The 20,927-nt window shown below is 37.5% G+C and overlaps 1 protein-coding gene across 4 annotated transcripts; it reads left to right on the plus strand.

Annotated features, from left to right (window-relative positions):
* Nucleotides 1-786: 786 nt before the first annotated feature.
* Nucleotides 787-19,187, plus strand: atcayb (ATCAY kinesin light chain interacting caytaxin b). Of its 4 annotated transcripts, none has more exons than XM_042497931.1 (14): nt 788-1,054; nt 1,332-1,530; nt 6,748-6,854; nt 9,268-9,326; nt 9,405-9,632; nt 10,586-10,744; nt 11,139-11,241; nt 12,067-12,198; nt 12,369-12,455; nt 13,171-13,269; nt 14,292-14,327; nt 15,146-15,193; nt 15,531-15,577; nt 18,504-19,187. In XM_042497931.1, exons 3-13 carry the CDS (start codon nt 6,778-6,780, stop codon nt 15,568-15,570), a joined length of 1,068 nt encoding a protein of 355 aa, XP_042353865.1. In that variant the 5' UTR covers nt 788-1,054; nt 1,332-1,530; nt 6,748-6,777; the 3' UTR covers nt 15,571-15,577; nt 18,504-19,187. The 4 variants fall into 4 exon arrangements, with proteins under 4 accessions (XP_042353869.1, XP_042353865.1, XP_042353866.1 ...); XM_042497932.1 differs by lacking the exon at nt 788-1,054 and adding an exon at nt 1,128-1,218; XM_042497935.1 differs by lacking the exon at nt 15,531-15,577 and having other exon boundaries at nt 787-1,054.
* The last annotated feature ends 1,740 nt before the right edge of the window (nt 19,188-20,927 follow it).

Genomic DNA, 20,927 nt, shown 5'->3' on the forward strand with positions numbered 1-20,927 from the left:
TGTGGAAGGAATTGTTGGTTTAAAAAATAACCATTTATTATAGTCACAATCTGAATTTAAGTGACATTTCATCAAATTCTCTTTATTCCATGTCTCATTTAAAAAAATTACCAAAAGTAAGCACAGGCTTTTTACATCTCCAGGATTTTGTCTTCAACTTTTATCTTTTAAGTTTTAAAATCTAATACCCACTTTGTGTTGGAAGAAGGGTCATGCATTTTCCCCAGGTCACTCAGGAAAGCTCATGGACAAATATTTGTTGTTTTGGGGAGGGTTAAAGAAAAACAAAGTCACACCCCAGCCACCCCCCACCTCTGGTTGATAAAGAGCGGTCCCTTATTGACTATGAAAGAGGACTCAAAGATCTTTAGATTACAAACACAAACTAAGCAAACCTTTCTTTTGACACAAGATAGAAAAACTATGTCACTTTATTTAAACAGTGTTGGTATTTTCTTAAACACCCAAAGCTCTTTGTTCTGTTTTCAACTTCTCTCAACAGCTCTGGATCTGTGTGAAAACAAATGCTTTTAGTCACAAGTCTGGTCATGTTGCAGCATTTCGGTGCAGTGCAAAGAAGCATTATTAATAGAAAACTGTAAACACACTCCAAAATGCATTTTTCTGCCAAGCAGCCAATGGCAGGAGAAGAAAAGAATAACTGTGGCTGCCCCCACCGGGCGGTGAGTGCAGTGCCAGAGAGAAGCCACTCTGTGTCACTGACATTGCCCAGAGCTCAGTGCAGCTGTGAGGAGAGCGGGAGGGAGGGGGGTGTGAGCATCACAGTGAGAGAGCAGGAGAAAAGGAGGGGAATTCATGTGGAGGAGGGGTCTCATAAAGACTGAGAGAGCTTAACAGAGATGGTGAGAAAAAGCAAGAGAGAGACTGCGTGAGGGAGGAAGATGCTGTTGCCAGGGAACAGCAGTGAAGTCGAAACATCCATATTTCCCAGGCGGTAGGAGGATAGAAACACGTCAAATCATGGATGCAAAACGGACTGAACCCGAGGCGAAGGAAAACAGCTGATCCGGACTTCCAGAGAATCAAAGAGAAGGTAGGCAGGTGTGATTACATAACCACCATAACACACACACGGGTGACATCATCACATCAGGATTAGAGCCCGGGGTGGGGGCATTAGTGTTGGCAGAGGGAGGAGGAGGGGATTCAGAAGTGAAGATAGAGAGTGATCATCATGAGACGAGCTAAAAGCGCAGGGTGAGGATTATCTTTTGTCCAAAAAGCAGCTGACTGGCAGAGGGAAAGATGAGAGCGGGATGGTGTTTTCCGTGCGGTGACCCTGACTCTCCTCACTGTTCTCCTCTCTACAGGAGGACACGATTTCTTTCTCTACTGGAAGCGTCAGTCAACAGCAAGAACCATCCAGCAGCCCACATGCAGATGTAAACAGCGATGAGCCTCTCTCTTTTCGGGCAGGTTTAAGGGGGAGGAAGAAGAAAACACAGCAACTGAAGGCAAAACAGGGAAGCTTTCAAAACGGCGAAGAGGAAGTCTTCCTGGTCGCATTATGTGAGTACCCTGCCTTTACACGAGCTGTGATTTATCTGGTTGTGCTTGCTTTTCTTCAGGGGACAGATTCTCAGTCAGTGACGTGATATTTAAAGCCTTTTATTCGTTCTGTTTGTGATTCAAGTGAGTGGTAACTGTTTTTCATTTATCAGATAAGGAAAGATTGGCAGTCGTGACAAAGTAGCTCTTCTCCTTTCACACACATTTTAAGCCCCTGAAAAACTGAATTCCTCAATCAGCTTCTTTAGTAATCTTATTGAACAAGTTTTCTGCAAAATTTAGAACACTTTTTTATTTAATAATAATAATAAACTTAAATAGCACATTTCAGGCAAGAAATACAGCACTTAGTGCTTTACAATGAGGGCATTATAAACATTGCTTAACATGAAAATAGAACATAAAACAGGCTAACAAGGCAGTTCAATATTGAATTACATTTAAAGGAATACTGATTTACAGCCAGCTTTCTATCAAAACAATGTGGGTAATATGTGTAGATGAACTGTGGTAGACTTCCCTTCTACTAACCACTCTAGATATTCCTCCTCACCCCACAGCTAACTCTTCCAAATGATGTGATTTCTGTCATTTGTAGGAGTTTCGCTCTTGGGGCTAATGCTCTAAGAACAGGCTGCATTTCTGCATTTTCGTATTGCCTGTCACCAGCCGCCGCTTCAGAGTATACAGTATACTAGGCAGTGTTGATCAAATATAAACCAATACTATGTTACTGCCTATTTCTCACCTAAAATGTTTTCAGAAACACATTTTAATGCCATGTATCGCTCAAATGGTGAGAGTTTGTGGACTGGAAGTGGGCGCCATGCTGCATCCTGCACAGTGAAAACTGAGTCCAACAGAGCAAAGATCAATCAGTAAACCCAAGTACCACTGATCAAATATAAATCAAGATTCTAGTCACTGAGTAGCATATTTCTCTTGTTTCACATGGATAAGTCCACATTATGTCATCCATCAGTGGGCGGGTGGTAGTTGTAGAATTTCTACATCTTGAGCAAAAATACCTTTTTCCTTGTTTTCTCTGCTCACATAGCACCAATTTCAAAAGTATTTGCGTCTCTCCTCTGCAGAGACAGCCTAGTTTTATGTGAGTTCCTTCTTAATATCAGGGAAATACTTCTTTAAATGGCTGTGTTTTGTAACTATTATACCCCCAATTTAAAACACAACAAAGCATACCTGCCAGTGGGTTTGGAAAGCATTTTTCTTTAAAAAATGCCAAAAATACACCTTTAATCATAGCCAGAAACTGCAAAAACAAAAATTATTGTTGGATTGTCACATTTTTGACGTACCTTGAACACATCATGTGTAATGAAGGCTTCTGTCAGGAAAAAAAACATAACCAGATATGAGTTTGAAATATTGATATTTAATCAAAATCACTTTTTTCTACATTGCATTTAAAATTTGGCTGAAAATAAACTGTTTTCACAACTAACCAGCATGCACGACATAAGTGCAAAACCAAGGTTTTTTCCTACTTCAGGATTTTCTCTTCAACTCTTAACTTTCAGATCTCAAAGAGTGAGATTTAAAATTTCATAACTAATTCATGATTTAGGGATGGTCATGCATTTCCGCCAGTCCCTCAGGGAGGCTCAAGGACTCAAGGCTCGAGGAGTGTCAAAAAAAAAAAGGATAAAATAATGAAATATTTTTATTGGGTTTTGAAGAGCTCAAACATGATGCCTTACCTTTTCTCATCATTTACTGTATTTATATCCAGGATGCATTTAAATGATTTTATAATGCAGAGGAGGAACCAAAGCCGTGCTGTTGTATTCAAACTCTGCTGCCTCACTTCCATTTTGTTCACTATATGTCACAGAAAGAAAGAAAAATATTTACAGAACAGCTTCTGAGTGTTTTCATCTATTTACTTTCCACCTCTTTGATAGACTATGAGGCGTTTGGTTTGATCAGCACAATGCTGTGAATAGCTTACGAGATAGTGTTTGGGAAGCGAAGGCTGCTCTGCCATCTGGACTTAAATCCCCAACAAACACGTGCTGCTGCAACATTACTTTGTGTCCATCAATCAGCGGGTCACTGTATGAGCAGCTGAGCCTTGGCAAGAGACATCTGCACAGACAACAAACCACACACGCACTGATCGGCTGTTTCCGTGTGAATTTTCCGCTTTATTCTCAGCGAGTCACGGCCCTCCTTCATTCTTAATTTAGCAGGGAAAATGATCAGTGTGCTTCACAAAGCTTTTAGAGTGTAAGAACAGAAAGCAGTGAATCAAAGTGTGATTTAGTCAGCAGGATCTTTATCAAAGTGGCGTTTAAGGAGTTCCCCACCGAGCTCATATCAAACAACTTTCTTTACTAGTAGGGGAGAGCGGGGTTGGTTGGGACACTTGGGTCAGTTCCTTTTTAGCCAGTTAGCAAGCAAATATGCCTTTATCATTCACCATTCTCATACTCAGCCACACCATCTTTTTTACCTGGAGACCTTCTATTTATTGTTCACATTTATTTCACAAGCCATTTTTACACAGCGTTGCATTTTTACACAGGATAAAAACAACGACATCATGCTGCTCCACTACGTTTACATGCACAGATAAGTCGAGCTGTAGCTTGATTTGGGCATTTAATTTGACTACTGTCCTCTTCCCAGTATACATGCCCTGGGAGAGAATCGATTTATTGATGGAAGTATGTTCAACTCCGCCACAGCAGGTGGAGATTAACCCATTTTCAGCTAATTGCCGTTGATTTATATTATTTATACAGTTTTTGATAAAGACAGAATGACAATATGTGGTATTTTGTTGACCAGCACATACGTTTCTTTATTTTCTCCCCACGTTCCAGCTTTCCATACATGCATGCCGGCTGGCTGAAATGATGTTTGAATGGAGTTTGAATCTCATATGTTTAAAAAAACATGCCAGGCAAGTGGGGAAAGAAAAAAGAAAAAATATTATGGGTCCTTAAAAATCAAATTTCTTCTGTGAAAATGTGTGGGAACCCTGTTGTAAATATAAGATGTTCAAATTTAGACAGAAGTTTCTTTCAATTTTAGTGATAATTTTTAGCCCGGAACAAGTTGTCCCAATTAACCTGGGGAGGCAGAATTTGGGGAAAATTCACCCATTGTATATTTTACAGAATGTTGACTTTAATTTTTGGGTTAGGTTCTAAAAATGTGATAAATTATTAGCAGACTCCTGCATCTAAACAGGGATCAAATGATTTTTATTACTGTTCAAACTACTTGAATAAGAATATAAAAATAACAATATAAGGTGATGTCACAAAATGTACCAATCGACCCCACTCTCCCCTACAGTGATGTAAACAATCGAATCACAACACAGCAGCTCCAGCAGCAAGTGGCCCGAGGGCCTTTTAGACCACATGTTTTTGTTTTTTTTCAGTGTAGGCTCTGATGTGTCTCTATATAGCACATCAGTGCCATCCCAGTGGACAAATGGACTGTGGTAACGTCTGCTGCAGCATGAACTCTGGCTGGGACAGTGATGTAGGAGCGACCCTCCTCCCCCATATGCACATTTCAGACACGAGACTCACACATGATGTTCGCTCTGAGCAGCCTGCAACAACAGACGTAAACACGAGACGCTGTAAAGCTTTACGTCACGTATCAAGAGAAGGACATTCAAGGTTGAGTGGAAACTTGGGTCAATTTTAATTAGGTTATGTAAAATATGGAAGTACAGATCACAATCTGCTTTATAGCCGCTCCTATGATTTGCTTGTATCTCCCTGAGGCGCTTTATGAGCAATGTGGTGTTTTATTTTTGTCGCTTTCCTCAGGGGTGTAAGGACAGAAAACCCACTGGGACTTAGTTTTGCAGATTTGTGTTTATTATGTCAGTTGACAATGAATTAAAAAAAAAAAAACTATAGCAAAATAGCTAATTTTTTTTAAGAAACTGCTTTTTTTGTATTTGGATCTCGCATTTGTTAAGAATCTTGCCTGCTGGAAAAGGATAAATGTTGAATATTTGCCAAATTGAATTTCTGATTTCACCCATGTTATGCTTCCTGTCTGCCCTCCAAACCTCTCAAAGGGATAGTTCAGATTTTTTGAAGTGTGGTTGTATCAGGAACGTATACACAGACAGTTTATCGATGTCAGTCAGCGAGCTTCCAGTTTGGAGAAGCAGGATGGAGTCCGATATGAAAGCTAAGCTGCTGTGGAGGGGTCAGGAAAATAAACTTTTTTAGCCACCCAAAAAAAATCTATATCAAATCAATATATAATACAGTGATTACCAACGGGAAAATTAAGCTGTTATATCGCTCTCTTCAAAGCCAGACTCAAGAAACAGTGATTTAACACAAACTAACTAACTGATCAAAGCAGCAGTAGACCAGCAGCTCCCATGCTCAGTGAGCTAAAATTACTTTTTTGTCAATGGAGTCTGGTGGATTTGATGAGAGCATAGATAGAAACTGAAGCCTTGAATGGCTTTTTCGTTGTCTTGTTGGAAACATAAAGTAGTAAAAATATTCTAAATATAGCATACACTTCAACTGATATAGATTTTTTTTAGGTAGTTAAAAATACATTAAGTTGCCACCCCATCCACAGCAATGTATTGCTCAGCTTCTGTGACGGACTCCAGCCTGCTTCTCCAAACTGGGAGCATACCGACTGACTGCTGTTTATGATACACTGCTATGGATAGTAATCCAATACAACCCTGCTTAAAAAATCCAAACTATCCCTTTAATAACAGCTCCTAAAAACTATATATGCTGAGTAAGTCAGATTTATTTGGGTTCCAGAAATTGAATATATCACTTCCATGAGTTTGTCAGACTTGAGAGTCAAATTTAAAAAGGACAAGTCAAAATTTAAGCAAAAGAGGCTGACATATGCCAATTTTTATTCCCTAGTTAAATTCAAGCGCACTGAAGCCTACATATCCCATGATGCTACTGGATATGGGTTTCAGGCTGCTTAGTAAACACCCACATTTTTCAAACTCCACACCTTTATTTTGCAACGCCGGCTTTCTGTCGTAAGTCTGTCTCACTCAAGTCTCGACAAAATTCAGATGATCCTGATGACATCATTAGTATTGCGTAAAAATGTGTTAAATCGGTGGACTGCTCCTTTAAGACGGCTTCAAGAGCTGTATGTTTTATTAATGTTTTAATTGTTGGTTTCCTGCTGAATGACATTGTTTCATTTGTTTGTCAACCACAGTGAGCTGAAGCCCGTCCTCCCCCGCAGAGGATGGGTACAGCAGAAGCCACCTTACGCATGGACAGCATGGAGGTGAAGGACGAGTGGCAGGATGAAGACTTCCCCAGGTAGTCCTGCTTGTGTGTGTGCGTGTGTGTGTGTGAGAGAGAGAGAATGAAAGAGCCTGTGTGTGTGTGTATGAGAGAGACACAAAGAGCAATTTGTCCGATTTGTGCGTAGGCTTTGACAAACAGGCCCAGCTCTGATGGGAAGTCAGTCACGTGTGTTTAATGCTGAACGGCAGCAGGTGTGTTCTTTCCTTGATGTAGTCGTTATGTGTTACGTGATTGTGTTGTTTATCGTGTCAGTGAACAAAACAGCAGCGAGCGCAGAGAGAAAAAGAAGACAAGTCAAACACGTCCACCTCGCTTTTATTGGCAGGAGTCATTTCTGCAGCGGAGGGAGCGTGTTGGTGGAAAATGGAGCAGCAGAAAGAGATTATTTAAGGAGATCTTTACAACATACTATATACAGCTATTTACTCAGTATCATCCATGTTTGATATACTGCCCATATTAACATACTTTTTAGTCCTTCCTGTGGTAACTTTATTTTGTGTTCTTTTTGTGTTTTTGTATTGTTTGTTTTGGAGTTGTATATTTAGATTTTTTTGATTTTTGTTCCATGTTGTCTGTCTAACTTTTGTTGCTGCCTGTCTTGGTCAGGACATTCTTGAAAAAGATATCTATTTTCGTAGATATAATAATCTCGTGGTAGCTCAGATGGCAAACGTTTATACAATAAAAGTGATGAAATTACAGTAGAAAAGGGAAGAGGAGTAATGAGTCTAACAATGAATATATTTACAGACATTTTAAACTTACAGAGAAAAGTTTTGGAAAGGTTTTACACATTTTGCTTTTCTTTCCCTCTTTCTTTAATCCACTCTTGAATATCTGCTGGTGCTGTCTTTAATGTACCTCTACAACGCTACTGACAACATAATAACAGCAATTATCCCGGCAGCTCCATCAGCGCGCCCATACTTGTGGTATTTTAGGGTGTGTTTGTCTATGCAAGCATGTCTGCGTTAATGTCTGTGTACTTGTATGTGTGTGCGTGTTTGTACTAGTGATATCTACTATAATCTGGCCCTCTTGTGCCCCAGCACTGAGGGTTCAGCTGTCTTATTATAATGTCAGAGGGGAGTTGGTAATTACTGGTGTTGCTTTCTCTAACAACACATATTGTTTCCAAGGGCACGCTGTTATTAAATAACAACAGTGCCACTCCAAAAAGCGAAAAGTAAGAGCACAGATGCTAGAAATGGCTGCTCATACCTCATTTCATTTTTTTGTCATTGCAATTTAATGTTAAATATTAAGTAGCAACAATTATAAAAAACAAAAACAATCATTAACTTGGTAGCAGGAAAACAAAAGGCCAAAGAGAATTTATAATTTCATATGTAATTTATTTTTTGTTAATGCTGCCCCATTATAGCCGTGACCGGAGGCATCATGTTTTTCCGTATTTACGTATATCCCATTTTTGTGAATGCAACATCTCAAGAATGCCTAAAGGGAATTTCTTCTTATTTGGCACAACTGTTCCACTTGGACTACTGGATAAACTGATTAGATTTTGAATGTCAAAGGTCAATGTGATCTCCTCTGTCTCATTTGTATGAACGCAGTTTCTCAAGAACACCTTCAGGGAACTTTTTTAGTTTTTGGCACAAACATCCTCTTGGACTTAATGAACTGATTCAAACTGGGTGTTCATAGGTCAAGGTCTCTGCTACCTTGCATTCTTGTGAACAAATTATCTCAAGAACGTCTTTGGACTATTTCATAAGTGGCATAAATGTCCCCTTGCACTCAACAATTAACAGATTTAAATATGGTGGTCAAAGGTCACTCTGACCTCACATCTGTCGCATTCTCATGAACCCAATAATTCAAGAGCACCTTGAGGGAATTTCCTCAATTTTGACACAAACATCCTCATGGACTCAAAAATGAACTGATTATATTTTAATGGTGGAACATAAAAGCCTTTGACCTTCACAAAAAGACCTCACAAAACATGATTTCGGCTGTAACTCAAGAATTCATGCACTAATTCTGAATAAGTTTCACACAAATGTCTAACAGGATAAAATGATAAAGTGATGACATTTTACATCCAAAAGGTCAAAGGTGAACTTAAGTTTTACATCATAACGCTCTGCAAAAACTATTTTCTGGCCATTACTCAGCGTCATAACTCAGGAACAGAAGGGGAGACATTTAAACAGATACTGAATTGGTGACACTAATCTTAGATTTTTACATCCTGAAACTGTGCTGGTTGTGTAGATCTGTGCTGCCGGTGTAAGGTGATTGTATGTATGATAAGCATGTTTTCACAGACATGGATTTAAACCATAAGTGCAACTTTAGTGGTTTGCAGAGGAATACAACTGCAAGGTGGTAATGCAAGTTTATGCTGTTTTTATCTCATTAAATTTATATAGTTTATTCATTTCTGTCTCTGCAGGCCACTACCAGAGGATGGATATGTGGATTCTTCATCTGGCCTCACTGACAACAGAACTAGTAAGTGAAATATATACATAGCATTCATTTTTTTGTTACTATATACCGTATCTAAACTTTTCTGGCCTGCTTCTCCAGATCCCCCCACCTCCCTGAACGTGGCCGAGTCCATGGCCCAGCGTAAGCGTCGCACCCTGGTCGCCCCCGACATGAACCTCTCTCTGGATCAGAGCGAGGGGTCGGTGCTCTCAGATGAGTTTCTGGAAACGCCCGACGACCTGGACATTAATGTAGACGACATCGAGACTCCCGATGAGACGGACTCGCTGGAGTTTATAAACAATGGCAACGAACTGGAGTGGGAAGGTCAGACAATCAAATGATATCATATCATTTCATATCATGGATTTATTTTGGAGTTTTATTTCCTAAACAAATCATTGTACCTGCGGTGTCCTTGGTTTGAGTCCTGCCTCGGATGTCATGTTATCTGCCTCCAGCTGTCCAGCCACAAATTGCTGCCAACTGTCAAAAGCAGCAAAAATGAAAACAAACACTGATTGCTGTAATCACTGCACTGCCCGAGAGTCAAGGTTGTTCTTAATTTTCCAAATTCTGTCTCGGGCAGCTGAGTGTTTTTCATTCTTCAGGGAATATTTCCATCACTTCCTTGTCTTTTGTGTGTCAGTGGTGAAATACAGCAACGCCACTAATAACAGCTTAAAAACTTTCATAAACCTAATACTTATCTTTAATACCTTAAAGCTGTAGTTGGTAACTGTAATAAATATTACCCTTTGTCATGTTTCTGACTATAGAAGCTATAGGATCTAGAGATTTTCTTTGACAAAAATAGTATTCATTGCTGGATTATTGTGTTAACAGATTAAAAATATTATCAGGAATTCCTTTCATTTTGGCGACAACTTGAGTACACTAAACCTTTTTTTTAATCATTTTTCAAATGTAATTATTTTAATTTTTTTTGTGTGTTTTCCTGTTTTGTTTTGTTTTTTTAATTTTACAGCACCTCTGTCAACTTTTGTTGTTTCTAAAAATGCTGAATAAATATAATTGGATTTGTTTGGAAAATATTTCCACAATGTTTTATCAGTTAGATTCTGTTTGATTAAGAGCAGAAATATTTTCGTAGAAATTGTGACGGGCTGTGAATCAAGTTTTATTGCACACAGGCAGTGATGCCAAGTTCCAACTCTGTGACCTTTATCTGCCTCATATTGAGTTGGTTTTAAAAATGTAAATGCAGGCTGGGAAGGAAGATTAAACAGTCTACCCATCTTTGTGTCACCTTCGTTTAGACGACACTCCTGTTGCCACCGCCAAGCGTCTTCCAGGTGAAAGTGAAGAGGAGAGGGACTCGTCTGGTCGTCTGTGGCGGACAGTGATCATCGGTGACCAGGAGCAGCGGATTGACATGCAGGTCATCAGACCGTATCTGAGGGTGGTCACACATGGAGGTTAGTCGGAGTCTGTGCGTGTGCATTTTTATTTAAATACCTGAATGTGAATGATTGGTGATAGTTTTTAATGCAAATATCATTAACAAAGTTAAAAGAAAGAACAAAAATGCTCAACTGAAGACCAACTAAAGAGAGCTGCTGTCCAATAAAAAGAGTGCATGTGGACAGGAGTTGTTGGTGTGATACATACAAAGATACATTAATTAAAGCAAGCAATGAAAGGAAAATATGTAAGGCTAATTTGAAAGTGGTAAAACTGAGGGGCTGATTAATGCAACATGCAAATAAAGTAAGTTCAGCAGATAATATTTTTGGGGGGATTGTCACACTTTTTACATAAGTGTCCCAGCACAGCTGTCATCTTACTGAATGTGTCTCTCTCTTCTCTCAGGTTACTATGGAGAGGGTCTGAACGCCATCATTGTGTTTGCAGCATGCTACCTTCCTGACAGTGGCTGTGAGGACTACACATACATCATGGAGAATCTCTTCCTGTAAGATCTACTCTGTTTGGTTTTTTTTTAAGATTTAGTAGCTAACTTTTTCTTAGAGACTGTCACTATATCCTGATACCAGTTCATGAGAAAGATAATCTGTGAAAAAATAATGTTCCTCCTGGTGCTCCTAATGGCATTTACAACAATCTGTGAGCACAGAGGGACGTGCAGAAAACACGAGCAGTGATAAACAATGCATTAAAAAGTCCTCCTGGCTCTAAAAATTTGGGAAGAAGGCAATGAGCAATGAAAGAGGAAATAACCCAGAAATTAGTAAAATATTAATGAAAAGTACAAGAAAATTACCTGAAAAAAATAAACAAATCAACAAACAAAAAAACCCCAAACAAACAAGAAAGTAAAAAAAGACCTGGGGAAAAAAATGTTTAAAATTTATAAAATTCCCCATCATGTTTAAAAACATATAATGATGATAATTATAAATAGAGTCTTGTGATTTTTTTCCCCTAGCTTTTTTAAAAATAGTTTTCTAAATCTAATAATTTCTTGCAATTTGTGGGACATTTTTTGAAAATTTCTTTTTTTCTGTTTGCAAAAAGTCAGACCAATTTGCTCAGGGTTTAAAGAGTTAAATACCTATGAAAATGCATCTGAATGCAGCACAAGGAAAGTGATATCAATCCAGGCTTCAGAGGGTTCACATTAAATGCCTTCAACACTCATTTTGGATTTATTGTTTTGTGAAGAACATAGAAATGATCCTCTTAATGTGAACATAGGATTTCTTTAGTTCAAGTGTTTTCACCGTCTGTGTTGCTGCACAGTCTGAGTCAGATGTAAGCTTGTTCGCTCCGTCCTCAGGTACGTTGTGAGCAGCCTGGAGCTGCTGGTGGCAGAAGATTACATGATTATTTACCTGAACGGAGCGACTCCTCGCAGGAAGATGCCTGGCATTAGCTGGCTGAAGAAATGCTACCAGATGATTGACAGAAAGTAAGACCGACAAAATATCACAGCAGTTTAGGCAAATGTTATGGAAATGAGATTATAGCCAAGAATATAAAACCTGTGTTGATGCCAGATATAAATGAAGATATAATTTAAATTCATTATGATTTCAATTGTTTTGAAAAGCATTACAAACACTTGGCTGTCTCCTGCAGGCTGAGGAAGAATCTAAAGTGTCTCATCATCGCTCACCCAACGTGGTTCATCCGGACCGTCCTGGCCATCTCAAGACCTTTCATCAGGTGAGGACACATTCAGTGGGACTCAATGTCCATCGCTCCCTTGAGCTACATATTAATGCAGAACTTCTTGTCTGAGCAAATCTGAAAAACAAAAAGATAATAGATTAACGCTTTTGAAAGCTGAGTAAATTGACTTTATTTCTTTCAAAATCGTGGGAAAAAATCAATGAGGAACCTAACAAGAAATGGCCCGAAAATGTGCAAGAAAAAATACCTGAAAATTTGTTTTTAAGAAAGTGAAACAGACAAACAAGAAAAACCTTAAGAAAATGCTAAAAAAAATAATCAAATGTCTAATAATTAGAATTATAAATATAGTTTTCTGGACATTTTCCCTAATTTTTTATAATAAATATTACTTTTTTCAGGTCATTTTTTTGTTACCTTTTACTAATTTTTAGCATTTTGCGAGACATTTCTTGTCAAGTTGCTGATCATGTTTTTTCTCATGTTTTTGAAAGAAATTAAATCGGTTTTCCCAGGTTTCAGAGGTTTAAATGCTTGTGAAAGCCGTCTGAATGCAGCATAAGAAAACTGATGTCGATCCAGGTGTTAAAAGGTTAAGGAGTCATAACATAAAGATCCAGTTACATATACTGTAAATTCAGACCATCAAACATTAAAAGCTATGCAGTGAGGCCACCGACATGAATATCAGTGCGCAGACTGAGTAATTTGAGACAATAAAGGCATGTTGTTGGGTTTTTTTCTGCAGTGTGAAGTTCATGGATAAGATCCGTTACGTTCAGACCCTGGAGGAACTCAGCCAGATCATCCCCATGGAGCATGTGCAGATCCCCGAGTGTGTGCTGCAGTAAGTACTCTGAGCCACCAAGGGTCACTGTGGAGACGCGAAACAGGCGAAACAGCTCATGTTGTGTCACATGCTTACAGTAAAGACACATTCGGAGACTGCTCACAGCACAGCGGTCAAACTAAACCTGACCCCAGCTGTGTTTCACCCATTAACATGTAGTTTTATGTAATTGTTAGCATTTATTTAAATGTCTAGTGTCACTTTTTATTCTAAGCCAGTGGTTCTAAACTGGTGGGTCGAGGTCCAGAAGTGGGTAGCAGGTTCATTTTAAATGGACCACAAGTGATTCCCAAACATGACAAGTTATTTTTTAAAAACATATTTTATTTTGAATTTTTGACACAGGGCTTTTATTTTGAGGTACAGTTTCCTGCTGTTCAGCTACTGTTTTATTGCCCTGTTCTTGGTATTATTTGGTCTATTAACATGCTGTGTCTTTGCAGTGTTTTTTTGTCTTTGATCTTGAGGCAATAATCTGCACTTTTTTGGTCACAGGAGACAGTATTTACTAAGTTTTAAGTAACTGCACTATAGAGATAGATAGGTAGGTGGGTAAAATTTGGGTCCCATGCCTGGATCAGCTGGGAACTACTGTTTCAATTTACCCAGAAAACTGAATCAGGAGATGATCAAGATGGTGCAATGGCGTAGCTTAAGGTTCAACACTGGGAGGGACACATATGGAGGTGGGGGGGTTTGGGAGCGTCTGCCAGAAAGTTTAGAGCTTCACTCAATTACTTTCCTGCATTCTGGTCAATGTTTTATGCACAAACTACACATTACACAAACTATGCATATTCACCATTTTTTTGTCAGAATAAAAGTTCTCTGCGACTTTTATGTATGTATTAGGGGGTGAAGATGTTTCAAGTTCGAGTTCGAATGGGATATGCAGGAAAATATAAATTGTTATTATGGGTCCTTGAAAAGTCTTGAAAAGCTTTGAAATTTTGCACATGAAAATGTGTAGGGGCGCGGTGTAACGGCATCAATCTGATTTCTATTCTCATTTTTTGAAGGTATGATGACGAGAAGATAAGAGCACAAAGGGAAAGGTGAGCAGCTGATTTTTTTATGGAATCGGAGGGGGGGCACTTTTGATCTGCACCTTCTGCACGCTTGGGAGGGGGGGGGGGGGGCCAAGAAAAGTTTCTTGTTATAACAAGATGTTTTTCATGTTTTAACAAGAAAATTTCACGTTATTACGTCATCCAAACGCATCACTTTTTAACATGAAACATTTTACGTGACAAGATGAATAGTATCATGTTGTAAAAAGAAAAGTTTCTTGTTCTAACGAGATAAGTTTGTATGACGTAATAATGTGAAATTGTCTTGGTAAAATGTTAAAAACATCTTGTTATTACCTGATACTGATCTTGTTTTTTCTTGACATGGCAGAAAGATGCTTCAGTAATAATTAACATTGGGGTAAAGTATATTATACAGTTGTGTTTGTGTTGTACATTGTAATGGTAATGAAATTTCATTATAGGTCCTTGAAAAGTCATGGAAAAGTTTTGAAATTGTGTCTGAAAATGTGTAGAAACCCTGCTTAGACAAACCACACACAGAACTGTAGTACACCATAATACTAGAGCGAGTAGTAATAATAATGGCAATGTTCTGAGGTTTGTTTATGATTATAATTACATGTGCTTATAATTATTTCAGAGAGTGGGGCACAGTTGCTTTTCGTAGAAAAAAACAGTTTCTTTTAAATATTTTTTTAACAATATATCTGAAAGGGTACATTTTCAGCGTATATAAATTGTAGTTCATTTTATAGTTACTGCCTGGAAAACTAAATGTTTTAATGCGCTCTTTTTCTCCTGCAGAAGTTATTATTAATATTTGCCTGTCTCACTTACAGACTTGAGCAAGAGCAGCAGCAGACCAACTCAACACTGCCTAAAGAAAGGTGACCTCATTTTGCACTATATAAAGTCCAGTGCCTTTTTTGGATAAATCATTTTCTTTTCTACTTCAGCACTGCAGCATTTCAACAACCACTTCACTCTCAGTCACAGAAAACACAGCTTTATTTCACTGAGTCAGTTCAGATACCGAAATAAGAAAGTTCCCTCCATTATTGTCGGGAAAATTTGAGGCTGAAAAGGAAATCAATCTGTGTGTTTCTTCTCTGTTTTGAGAAACTCCTGCAGCCACACGGATATATTTTGGCAACAAAAGCACGATGATGGCCAAGCTAAATATTTATATTTACCTATGGCTTACCCTTAATCTGTCATTTTCAGGCCAAAGTCGATGGTAGCAGATGTTGGTCGTGACATCTGACATTCAGGTAAGAGCTCTCACTGACATAACTGCCTTTCCAACAAACTTCTCCCAGACTGGTTTGTAATGTCAGCCCACTGTAACTAATCTCTGACATACAGGGAAGTGTTCTCGTCTACACACACACACACACACACACACACAAATGCGATGCGTATGTGAGCTCAAGGGACACGATACAGTAAATCACCTAAATGTTGGAAGATGGCCTTTCTGGAGTGTTGGGTCACTGACCAAAGTGTCCAAAGGGTCAGCTGACAGTTCTGGGGCAACGAGATCCAATTTACAGCATCGTAGAGAGTCAAGAGATCAGGAGCAGAAAAGATTGAATCTCAGGGAGTCAAAGATGTACAGTTTAGTTTTCAGTCACAAAAACATCTTCAAGGATTAGTCGATAAGTTGGTCAAAAGTTAACTTATATGTAACTATTATGTGCAAGCCACTGTTCAAACAAAACTGCCGACCGGCTTCCCTCTCAGAAGTGAAATATTGGTGCTTTTCTTTGTCTTATATGAAAGCTACTAAATATTTTGTGATTTTAGACGGTTGGATAAAGCAGGATGGTGCACTGTAACTAAGTACATTTACTCAAGCACTGCACTTAAGGACAATTTTGAGGTATTTGTACTTTTCTTGAATACTTCGATTTCTTGCAACTTTATACTTTACTTTGCTACATCTCAGAGGCAAATATTGTACTTTTTACTCCATTACATTTACTTTAAAGTGGTACCTGCTAGTTACTTTACAGATTTAGATTAAAGATTTAGACTTAAGGACATAAGGCAACTGAATTTTATTTCACCTTAAACAGGACTTTGAGGAAAAATATTAACTTAAGGTGCTTTGTATAACCAGTCTAGGACTTTACATGTAATAGAGTATTTTTACACTGCAGTATTTCTACTTTTACTGAAGTATATGAGTACTTCTTCCACTAATGTGTCTGGTGATGTTAGATATTATAATGTTTTTTGTACTGTTTTCTGATTTCTTTTATAGACCAAACAATCAGTTAGTTAATCAAAAAAAAGAAGATTAATATGTCATACAAATAATCTTAAATCGTCAAATCTTTAATCTCTCAGAATACATCTCATTCATTTTTAGTGTCAGGAGGAAACTGAAGTGTGCACCCGTTTGTTTTTGTTTGTTTGTTTATTTGTGATGAAAGTGCACATAGCCTTGACCACAAATAACGGGAAATAAAGTAAAGAAATGATAAAGCGTTTCTTTTGAGATTTTCCCCTCTCTGGGAGCACTGGACCAGAGGCTGAAGCACAAAATGTGGTTCTGTGTGATTACCGTCAGTCATCAAGTCCAGCTCATTTGCCTTTCTGCCAAGTCATGTTTCAGTTCTTTAAATTCAGACTGCGTGGTCCAAGAAATGTTAGCTGATCCTCAACATCGTATTTCCTCTGTACCCGGTGTTACATAAAGCACAGCTGCTAATCTAGTTAAGCCTGCATGCACACAACCGATCAATGCTATTTTTAATGGGTCGTTCAACCAAGGTCTGGCAAATTGATCCGCGCCCGCAGCCTGTCCTGAAATTGTAGGGAAATACCCACCGCAGCAGGTCAGGGTGGGTTCGGCAGTGTGGGTGGGTTATTTTAGAAACGTCCCCCCTCTTCTGTGCTGTCCTGCTGACCATCCCTCTGAGCCTCCATATATCAAACTATCAGCCGTCGGACTGGCCGACATCTCAGGAATGAACAGAGGCACCGTCTCCTAACCAAATGCCAAGGGAGTACGCAGGGGGGAAAATAAATATGGTCGTGTCAAGTTGGATATACTTCATATTAAGTGCATGCTTACTGACACACTACCACATTTACCAGTAGTGAGATAAATACCACTTATCTCACTACCAAGAGATAAGCAATGAAAAAAAAGCAGTTTTTATATATAACGAAAATCTGTCTGCCTTTTTTGCGTTGTTTTGTTTTATAAATTAATTTTATATTTATATATTATATATATATATATATATATATATATATATATATATATATATATATAAACTTTTTTATTATTTTCTAATTTCATTAATTAATTCAAGTTCATTTATATATACATTTATTACAGATCACATATGCCTCTACCAAAAAGTTGAGAGGTCACTTTATGGTATTTTTAAAACAGAAAGAAAAAAACAAATCTTATTGTTATTATTGTTACATTTACTGTTAATTTTAATTTAATGACTTTTTTATTCTTGATATTTACTATTGCAGTACTTTGACAACATCCTAGAAATGGTGAAAAATCATACTGATATAATTTTTTCTTCACATATGTTATGGAATAAATATTAAATTAATATTAAATTAAATACTTTGCATTAACAACAGTGAATATTCATTCTTTTTTTATTTCATAAGAATTGTCTTATTTATAATAAATTTTCAGCATATATATATATTTTATAGCGAAATGTCGATTTTAATTACATTAGCTTAGCTTCACTACGTTAACCATAAAAGGCCAAATAAACCATTTGGTCGAGCATGTTTTTTAAAAAAAATGATTTGACCCTTATAGGACTTTTATTTTTCATATAAAGTTACCTGAATCTGTTCAGTGAGACCTCTGAACTCGTAACATGTTGGAAGAATTTGCCGACCTTTGAAAATCTCATCACGCAGAGCCCTCACGTGTGGTGTGACTTTTTTTGTTACTAACTTCCTGAAAGAGGCAAACTGATAAAGCGGACTATTTAAAGACACAGCAGCATGTGGTGGATTTCTTTAAAGCATAACACACCTAAACTGAACGGTACATAAAGCGGTTGAGTTAAGTTAAACACATTTTTCATTAGGATACAGTGACTCAAATTGTGTTTTATCAAACGGTTGAGTTATCTTTCAAACTGTCAGGCTAAAGGTGACGGAAAAAGAAAGATAATCAGACTGTCTGTATTTGCATTACAGAGCTTTAAATTGAAGAGCCAATGGGGGACATTCATGCATTAAAACAGGAGCCTAAACCGCCATCACACGCTCGCTGCACAGGATTAAATCTCCTGACTGGATCCATTAGCTGCAAGACAATCATTTCCCAAAAACATTATTTTCGATGCTTGCTTCTGACTTAAAGTGAATTCACACCAGCATTGCGAGAAGACATTAAATGAAAAAAAAAAATCTCCCTGCATGTCAAGTTGAGCTTTAAGCATGACTTCATCTATATGAATCAAAAATTAAGGACTTGGATTAACATTCAAGCATCTTCTGACATAATGTAATGTACATACTTGTATAGATATTTTTGAGAAAGTTGTTTGCACTGATGTTTGGTTTTTGATATGAGTGGCATGAATATTGTTTGGTTTAATTTCACTGGGAAATTATGTGCAATGATATTGTTCTTCTTAGAGCTACAGTAGATGTCACTGATGCAAACGTGTGTTTTGGTCTTAAAGTTTTCCGGAGTTCGATCTGCAGGTGGCATGCTTGTTTATATCCTTCCGTGTCATTAGTTTTCGTCAGTTTTGAAGTCATTTGCCATCATGTTTCAAAAGGTACTTTTACAAGATGGAAAACATACATTGTTATAAATGAAATTAAATATATTTGAAGAGAGTAAAAGTGTTATTTATGAAAATGTGCCATTTACTGTTTGTAAAAAAATAATAAATGAATAAATAAGTGAACTAAAACAAACTTTTTTCATCCCATGATTAGTCACCTCTTGTATTCAACCTTGACTTCTGATACAAAACATATGAGCATATTTTCATCTTTTTATTGCCTCTTAAAGTTCGTCCAGTTTGGTCCAGAATGTTTTTGACGGGCCGTTACTGGCGAGTTATTAAAAGGCACGATCATGACTTACGAGCGTGACAGTGTTCTGTGTCACCTGACAGTCCTGTGTTGTTCTCCATAGGGGTCATTCAGACATAGTTCTCCTGAGGTGACCCTTTTTTTATTTTTACATGCAGTGTTACTGTGATCACAAGGTTATAGCTCAATACCTAACCCCTAATAAACTCGCATAATAACCACTGACATTAAAGGTTACAGAGGTTATTCTTTGCATTTGTACATTTGCTTTTTCTTTTAGGTTATTTTAGTTTTTGTATGTTGTATGTTGTCTATCTGCGCTCCTAATAAAATGCAACTGCTGCACGTTTCCTAGAGGATAAAGTTAGATATATTTTAACTCTACGTTAGGTACGTAACCTGACAAAACCTAGCCATATTTCTTTTACTAGATCTAACCTACGTAATGTTGCTTTATTAGTTGTAATCTACCTAAATTAACATTAAATATGTTACCTGATGACGTCCAAACATGCTCCTTTTTTTAAAACTTACCAATGTTACTTTAAATTTCTTAAATCTAAGCTATGTAACGTTACTCAACCTACATAAGTTTATATGAAGTGCATAGCCTGACAACACCCAATCATGTTTCTTTACGTAAACTTAACGTATGGAAATTTCCGTTCTTAAATCTAAACTATGTTATCTTACTTGCCCAAGCACAACCTACGTAACTTAATGTTAAGTACAGAACCTGACAGCAACCAACCATGTTTCTTTTCGTAAACATAACATCTGTGACTTTACTTTCTTAAATCCAACATCTGTAACTTTACTTTCTTAAACCCAACATTTGTAACTTTACTTTCTTAAACCCAACATTTGTAACTTTACTTTCTTAAACCCAACATCTGTAACTTTACTTTCTTAAATCCAACATCTGTAACTTTACTTTCTTAAATGTAAACTCTGTAACCTTACTTGCCTCAGTATAACCTACATAGATTTACATAAAGTATGTAATCTGACAAAACCCAACCATATTTCTTTACCGATGTCTAACTTATGTAACTTTGCTTTCTTATATGTAAACTACGTAACCTTAAATGCATAAACACAGCGTAACTTTACATTAAGTACATAACCTGACAACACCCAGCCATATTTCTTTTTCCTAAATCTAACTCACGTGTCTTTGCTTTCTTGCTTCTTGCTTCCAGACTTAACCTTTGTAACTTTACATTATATACGTAATGTGACAGCGCCATTCACGGGGCGCTATTTTTTAAATGTGGTATGAACCGTTGAATGTGAATTCTCTTAGGATATCATATGAACTGATGTATGAGGATACGTTTGCATGCAGACAAACAGATTTGTATATTTTTTTTGTTTATGGAGTTGTTTAAGGAAAACATTTCTTGACAGAGAACAGTTAGAGGTAGTGACACCCCAGTGTTGTTTTCCATGTTATGTAACTCACTCTTAAACTACAAATTCACGTTTTTACATTTCTTTTTGTGTACAGATTTAACTACCAACAAAAACTGTGTTAATTAGCCAGCTTTTGCCGTACTTTTGAATTTTGGT

Source organism: Plectropomus leopardus, chromosome 12 (genome assembly GCF_008729295.1).
Source record: "Plectropomus leopardus isolate mb chromosome 12, YSFRI_Pleo_2.0, whole genome shotgun sequence".
Taxonomy (NCBI): Eukaryota; Metazoa; Chordata; class Actinopteri; order Perciformes; family Serranidae; genus Plectropomus; species Plectropomus leopardus.

Coding starts and splice junctions, on each gene's coding strand:
- atcayb (XM_042497931.1), top strand. CDS start 6,778: ATGGGTACAGCAGAAGCCACCTTACGCATGGACAGCATGGAGGTGAAG. Junction 9,327..9,404: donor CCTCACTGACAACAGAACTA/GTAAGTGAAATA, acceptor CTGCTTCTCCAG/ATCCCCCCACCTCCCTGAAC. Junction 12,199..12,368: donor TACCAGATGATTGACAGAAA/GTAAGACCGACA, acceptor TGTCTCCTGCAG/GCTGAGGAAGAATCTAAAGT.